This window comes from Gobius niger (assembly GCF_951799975.1).
Source record: "Gobius niger genome assembly, chromosome: 6".
Classification (NCBI taxonomy): Eukaryota; Metazoa; Chordata; class Actinopteri; order Gobiiformes; family Gobiidae; genus Gobius; species Gobius niger.
This window is the reverse complement of record NC_136857.1, coordinates 18028163-18036363: the sequence shown is the minus strand read 5'-3', so window position 1 is coordinate 18036363 and position 8201 is coordinate 18028163. Positions and strand designations below refer to the sequence as shown.

At 39.5% G+C, this 8201-nt stretch overlaps 1 protein-coding gene across 1 annotated transcript; it reads left to right on the top strand.

Annotated features, from left to right (window-relative positions):
• Positions 1 to 1249: 1249 nt before the first annotated feature.
• Positions 1250 to 7435, top strand: LOC306964421 (taste receptor type 1 member 1-like; the record flags this gene model as incomplete). The annotated part of the gene is made up of 6 exons (XM_079558413.1): positions 1250 to 1410; positions 2152 to 2449; positions 4563 to 5273; positions 5633 to 5839; positions 6296 to 6416; positions 6510 to 7435. 6 exons carry the CDS (start codon positions 1250 to 1252, stop codon positions 7433 to 7435), a joined length of 2424 nt encoding a protein of 807 aa, XP_079414539.1.
• Between the last annotated feature and the right edge of the window lie 766 nt (positions 7436 to 8201).

Sequence of the window (8201 nt, the reverse complement as noted above, 5' to 3'; positions counted from 1 at the left end):
CCCCAGAGAAGGTCCTGATTTGATGAAGCACAGAACAACATCATCTGCAAACAGCAGAGAGATCCTGAGGTTCCCAAACCGAACACCCTCCGGCCCCTGGCTGCGACTAGAAATTCTGTCCATAAAGATAATGAACAGAATCGGTGACAAAGGGCCCTGGAAGAGGCCAACACGGATCAGGAACAGGTCTGTTGTTTTTGGTGGAATACAAATGTTTGTCCTTCAGTTTTATTTAAAGACATTTGTCTGTCTAATTCTAAAGCCTTTTATCGCTCAACTAGCAGCAACTAGTTGTTTACATTAGCTACAGTAACAGTAGGCCCCAAAACTCCGACCTATAAACTGGTGAAACATGCTAAACTCTGAAGAACTGGGATGTTAAAAATGTGTTGTTGTAGGAATGAGTTAAAATGTATAGGCTATTCTCTTTCTTAAGTGTTTGTCTGCAAAATGTCCTAAGACTAATTTCTGTCATTGCTCTGTATAATCTTTGCACACTTTGTCCACAAAGTAAAAGTCAGTAAAAGTATGAACACTATAAATATAACTTGGGTTACTAAAAGGATAGGCTACGTTTTCAGGATCTATGTATCCCAGACAGGGATACACACTGTTGTTGCTTCTACTAACTGATTACCTTTGCCCATAGGCCGACTGTCCATTACATGACATAATGACATCAAACTCCATCTAGTGTTCCTTGGGAAAATTGCAGACTTATTGCACGCTGAGTGAGTCTGCTTTGCCTGACTGCTGCCCTCAGGTGTTCAAAGGTTTACATTACTTTATCCTAATTGCGTAGTAGTTAGTTGGTTAGTTGGTTGGTTGTTTGGTTGTTTGGTTGTTTGGTTGTTTGGTTGTTTGGTTGTTTGGTTGGTCGGTCGGTCGGTCAGTTAGTTATTTAGTTAGTTAGTTAGTTATTTAGAAGAAGACTGGTAAATTTTACTTTAATATGTAACGTTAATATTCTTGTCAGATATTAGGTATAGAAATGCAATAGCCAAAATAAAAATGCAAAAACGGGGGTGAGAAGGATACTTACAGAGACAACCCAAGGTATTTTGTTATTTAAAGCAGGACCAGAAACCATGATGCAAATATTTTTGAATGAAATTGACTGTGTGGCTGTGACTGTGACTGTGTGGCTGTGTCAATTTTCGCTGCCTGAGAGACGCAGGAAAACAATCTTGGCATTACCATTGTCTGTACTTTTGAACATAAGTACTACATATTGATGGACAGTTTAAAAATGGTGGGCTTTTTCCTGCTTTTTTGCCTAGCAAGTCTTCTGTGTCCTGGGGCGTCTGAATTCCGCACTGAAGGAGACTTGGTAATTGGGGGACTCTTTAACATCCATCAAGACGAAGAGCCACAATTTTATCACACACCAGAAGCCTTGCAATGTTCAAGGTGAGTGAATGCAGGAAAACAGAGCACACAGAATAATGATACAAATGTTAATCATATGATGTACGTACTTTTATATGGCTTGTGTCGTCGTCATCATCATCATCTTCACACAATCAATAAGTGTAGGTTGTAGTAAATGTATAGCACGACCAGCAGCTACATCACAGAATTTTATTTTTTTTGTTTTTTTAATGTACTGAGTAGAATTGTAATGTTTCTTTTTTGCTGGCCCATTATGTATTATGATCAACATTACACATACACACCTAGGTCTTGATTCTGGTACATTAAGAACTATACCACACTAAATACTGTATACTGTCCAGGTTATTCCATCAAACATCTTCCCCAATGGCAGGCACATTCCAATATGACAATGCCCTATCTCATCTGGCTGGATCAGTTTGTTAAAGAGTGGTTCAGGAAGCATGAGACCTTATTTTAGCACATGGATTGGCCACCACAGAGTCCAGACCTTTACCCAATTGAGAATCTTTGGGATGTGGTGGAGAGGGCTTTGGACAGTGGTCCAACTCTTCTATCATCACTACAAGATCTTGGTGAAAACTTAATGCAAAACTAGACGGAGAAGCACATCCAAACATAGTGTGTTTTCTGCTGATAAACTTTTGGGCGGCCAGGTTGTGTGACTAATACTAATACAGCCCTCTTTGACCATATTTGGATATGTAATTTGACTGTACAGATATGTTTTTTTCTTTTCTTTTTTTTTTTCTACAGTAAGCCCTTTTATGTGTCGAGTTCCCGGCGTTTCCAGCTGATGAGATTCTCTATTGAAGAGATCAATAACTCCAGCAGCCTCCTACCAGGCATCACTCTGGGATATAACATCTTTGACCACTGCTCAGACACACAGAACATCCCAGGCATTTTCAACATTCTCTCTGGAAAAGACCCCATCGACCCGTGGGCCACAAGTCACAACAATGTCACCAAAGTCACTGCGGTGGTCGGTGCCTTCACAAGTCCTGTGACCAGAACTGTTGCTCCACTATTTATGACGAGTCTTATTCCTATGGTATATTCTCTCATATTGTGTATAATGATAAAATGTCTGTTAGCATAAGCTTCTCCCAACATATTATATGGACCCAAATGGGGGTGAAGTTAGAAGCAACCAAGCTCTTCCATGTTTTCCCTATTTATATACAGTTACGTGAGCGTTTACACGATCCAAGTATAGTCATTAAATTAAACATGTCGATTTTCTAAGCGGATAAAAAGGGGTGCTATATTGTTAGGCGTAATAACACCTAAGGAGCTCTTCAATCTCCGCACAGTATTATCTTCAGAATTCTTTTAGGAGTGAAGATATTACTGCACGGATGTCGAAGTGCTCCTAAGGACCAGACAGGTACACATCAACTCGTCTAAGCTCAGGTAGAACATATTTCATTACGGGAAAATGGTGGCCTGTGGTAAAAAAAATAACTGTAAACAAAGTTACCATATTTAGTTCATTGCCCTTAACACATTGAGTCCCGTGCTGTTTTTGAGATGGGATTTAGCTGTTGAGTGCCAACAATCCAGACCATTTTTCATAATATTTGTAGCACCACAGCGTGTGTTTTATCAAACACTACACTTTCTCTCCTTCTCTCTCCACCTCTCTCCTCTGGCACTAGCGTCATGGGAAGAGGCAAATGCCTAAATATATTCGTTTCAAGTCAATTTTCAACAACAACATTGTTGTTTTGAAACACCACGTGTTATATCGCTTTTTGTCGTGTGTGCATTTAAACAGCCTTAGCCATCCGTAGACTCCGGTCAATTATAATTTCCCTACCTGTATGTCTAGGTCTGATCTCAGTGGCCGAGTTACATCGATTGAATTTCAACCTGCCACTCAGCGAGCGGGGGAGGCGGGGCTTGTAGGTGACGTGAAGCATTTGCGCCGCATTTGCTGGTTGTCGTTTGGCAATGGCGGTGGATACAAAGTAATGGAAGCTCTTCAATCCATTATGGCTTGGCTCCCAAATATCCAGAAATTTAAATAGATGCCTTGGAATGCGCGAGGAATGCTCCCAAGAGCATAGCTGATGGCTGCTTCACTCACTCGGGCACATTAGCTTAGGTCGTCATTTATTTCACTTCGGTTCATCACAGACCTACCAAAACCACAAAAGTGTGTATTAGAGTGTCTAGTTTCGTAATTAAAAAAAAAAAACAGCAAAAACAAGTTTTTCCATTTTTGGCACTCAATGTGTTAAGTGGTAAAAAAAAAAAGAAAAGTACAAAAGGTCTATAAAATATACAAAAAGAACTTGCAGGTCTCAGGGGGGTGCTGGTATTCTGTTTTGTGATATAGGCAGGGTCAGTTACCTCTGGTATTATTTGACTAAAATTGTGACTAAAAAAAAACCTTTGGCAACATAAAAACATACCCCTAAGGTTTATTGGTTCATTTGTCAAGAAAATACTGTAAGTATGAATAATAGGTGCAACGGGCATGTCCAGATATGGACAAAACTATTTAACTTTAGGTTTATGTTTGATGTTTGGTATGATCAAATGTGGTGCCTGCTTTTTCATGCTGTAATTTCACTCATTTCACTGCATCCTCCAAAACCCACACATATATCATCACTGAGCACAATTATTTGCCAAATGTGTGAGTTTCATCAACTTACCATTGTTTGTTTTCAAGTTATGTACAGAAATGTACCATGAATTTAGCCAGAGTTGGGTCTTTTTCAGACTTCAGAGAAAACAGGAAGTTGAGAGTGTGACAGGTCTCTACTGTTTGGCCAAATGCCACAGAGGTGGGATCTGTGATGTAGGGTTATCTCTTCTGATTGGGTGACTACTACGTGCTTCTTTACCTTACTGATGTGCAGCAGGGAGGCCATATGTAAAGTGTGAGGAAATTGCCTAAAGTAGTCACTTGCCCTATAAAGGGTTAACAATATACCAGACCACAGAACTAGCAAATGGAGAAATGCTTATTTCTAATATAATAATTTTACACTTTGTGTTATTTGAAAGTTATACAAAACTCAGCATAAATCGTAGGTATCAGATGAATCTTTTAACTTAATGGATGTTCATTCTTGCACCTATCATGTCCCATGGGACATGACATTTTATAAGGCATTAGTTTTAACTAAAGACAAACTTGTTTTCTTTTTCAGATCAGTTATGGAGCGGCCAGTTCAATATTTTCCCACAAATCTAATTTTCCCTCTTTCCTCCGTACGGTGCATCCCAATAAGGATGTTGTCGATGTCATAGTCCACATGTTGCTGCATTTCAAATGGCGATGGGTGGCTTTCCTCAACATCGACAACGATTACGGCAATGACGGTTACAATGTGTTCATGAAGATGATTCAAGACACAGATATCTGCCTGGCCTACACCAAAAAACTGGATGAAAATACAAATTACACCACAATTTTCAAGCAGATAGAGAGTCAGAACATACAGGTCATCATAGTTTTTGGTCCTGAATGGACCGCTGAAATGCTTATCGAATCCGCCATAGCAATGAAAGTCAAAAACAAGACATGGATAGCTGTAGATTCCTGGTCTTTAAACAAAAAACTTCCTAAACTGAGTGGCATCAGAAATATTGGGACTGTCGTTGGGATTGCAGAGCCAGTTGTCACCATACCTGGTTTTAAGAAATTTATAAGCGCTTTAGAAATAGAAAATCAGTCAGGGGAGTTTTGTAACCAATTTTGCAACTGTAGTGATTTGAATCCAGATGAAATTTTGAGAGCAGAGAACTCTTTCAATTTCCCTGTCTACGCTGCAGTGCATGCCATCGCCCATGCTCTGCACAATATACTGCAATGTGGAGCCAAAAAGTGCCACAAAAACATCACTGTCTTTCCACACATGGTGAGTATGGTGCACAAGATGCTATAGAAGTAGTTGGTGTTGTCGGCCGACAAATACTGTCAAAAACATTTTCTCATTGTTTATTATTTAGGGATTTTTTGTCAACCATGTTGTCAAGGGATTGGGCTCAAATATAGTAAAAGTTATTGGAAGTCAATATTATATACACTTTGTTTAAAGCATGAGTGAAGTAGCACTAGATGAACAAGCTGTGATATATTATATTATATATTAATTAATATCAGTGAGGCAACAAGTGTACAGCTTTTTCATTAAATTGACATACAACACACTACCACTTCCTTCTTTTTCAGTGTAAGGCTGCTGCATATTTCTGTGGCTAATGTGCTTTTTCACAGGTCCTGTCTGAGCTGAAGCGATCAAAGTTCTCTCTGCTGAACCACACCATTGAGTTTGACAGAAATGGCGACCCGCGGTTTGGACCCTTTGACATCATCTTTTGGAACAGCAGTGGAGATGCAGAGATAGTGGGAGTCCACAGATTTCAGCCTTCATCACATTTCTCCATCAATGAATCTAAAATACAATGGCACAACAACAATCAGGTATGCTTCTCTTTCCTCTGTAAATATGCACTTATGTGTGCCAGGAAAACACACTGATAATATTTTTTATTTTTTTTATTTTTTTTATTGGTTTATTTTGTCGGGACAGTGCATGTTAATGAACATACAGGGGTCTCATGCATATAAACAGGCCACACCGGATTGTAGCCTTGGGCTAATTTCCAACGCTGTTACAAAACATTGTTTTGCCATACCACCTTATTATTATTATTATTATTATTATTATTATTATTATTATTATTATTATTATTATTATTATTATTATTATTATTATTATTATTATTATTATTATTATTATTATTATTATTATTATTTATTTATTTATTTATTTATTTATTTATTTATTTATTTATTTATTTATTTATTTATTTATCTATTTGCATGTTTTTACAGTGACAGTAAAGACTCATGTGCTGTTCCTATATGACTGAGCAGGTTCCCTCATCTGTGTGCTCGCCCGAGTGTAAGCCTGGATTTCGGAAGAGTCTGGAGGGGATTCATAAATGCTGTTTCAAATGTGTCATCTGCCCAAGAAGTACATACATCAACTCATCAGGTACAATACAATATTTATGATTCAATTTAAAAAAAACATAGTATGTAGTTTTATTTATATGGCTGTTGTTGCTTTTTTACTGGTTATTGACAGAGGACCCGCACACGTGTCGATCCTGTGATGAAACTGAGTGGTCGTCCGAAGCCAGTACAGCATGTACCAAGCGAGTCGTGGAGTTTGTCCCTTTCGAGGATGCAATTGCTGTAGTGATCATGGTTGGGACCGTGTGTTTGGTGGGACTCTGTCTCCTGACCTCTGTGCTCTTTGGGCTGAACTATAACACTCCAGTGGTGAGGTCAGCTGGAGGACCCATGTGCTTTCTGGTTCTCGGCTGCCTCAGTCTCAGCAGCATCAGTGTCTTCTTCTACTTTGGCAAACCCGATGTGGCCTCTTGCATATTGAGGTATTTCCCATTTCTGTTGTTCTTCACCGTGTGTCTGGCCTGTTTTGTGGTGCGCTCCTTTCAAATTGTATGTATTTTCAAAATAGTTGCTCACTATCCATCACTGCACAGATTGTGGGTGAGATATCATGGACAGTGGCTTGTGGTATTGATTTTTTTTATCCTACAAGGAACTTTGCTACTTATAATGTACACATCTGCACCACCCCAGCCTTACAGCAACTTATTGTGGCACAAAGACAAAACTATTCTGACCTGTGATCTTAATCTTAAAGCATACACTCCCTCGATTGCTTTGTTCTTTCTCCTATGCTTTCTTTGCTTCGTATTCTCCTACATGGGAAAGGAACTGCCCAAGAATTACAATGAAGCCAAAGCCATAACGTTTTGCCTGTTTCTCATGATTCTGACCTGGATCGTCTTCGCCACCGTCTACATCCTGTACAAGGGAAAGAATATTCACACTGTAAATGCATCAGCAATCCTATGTTCTCTCTACTCTTTCCTCGTGTGGTATTTCTTCCCAAAATGTTTCATCATAATTTTTAGACCAGAGAAAAACACACAGGAGTACTTCCAGGGTCTCATTAAAACATATAACATTACAAATAACTAGAGGGTTTGTGACACATTGTAAGTCAATTGTACTTGCCAAGAGTTAATATTTCATTGTGACTCTCAAAGGTATGCGGGCGCTATCGCTGCAATTTAAAGACACACTGCGTAACATTTTGGATTATACTCATTCCAGCTTTACAAAACATGTTCACAATGACCAGCTAGACTCAGACAATGCTATTCTTTGCAGTTGGTAATTAAAGAATGGATTTGCATGATTTGTGTAGTGGCCAGGATGAGGATCAGCCAAATCCGAGGCCATGGTTCTCCACCGGAAAAAGGTGGCTTCCCCTGTTCAGGTCGGTGGGGAGTGCCCCCGTGACCCGGCCCCGGATAAAGTGGAAGAAAATGGATGGATGGATGGATGGATGGATGGATGGATGGATGGATGGATGGATGGATGGATGGATGGATGGATGGATGGATGGATGGATGGATGGATGGATGGATGGATGGATGGATGGATGGATGGATGGATGGATGGATGGATGGATGGATGGATGGATGGATGGATGGATGGATGGATGGATGGATGGATATTTGGCAGCCTTTAGGTTTCGAGATGGAGATGTCCCCGCTCCCAGTAAAGTTACAGTCAGGTCTTCAGATAGGCGAGCCACTCACAGCAAACACACGGGTGTTTTCAATGACAAAATATTTCGAATAAAATAACTGCTTGTACTGTATTTTAGTGTTTATATTGTGTGAAATGTTACGCGGCATGGCTTTAAGTGAACTTATTGTATGACTTTCATGAGCCCACA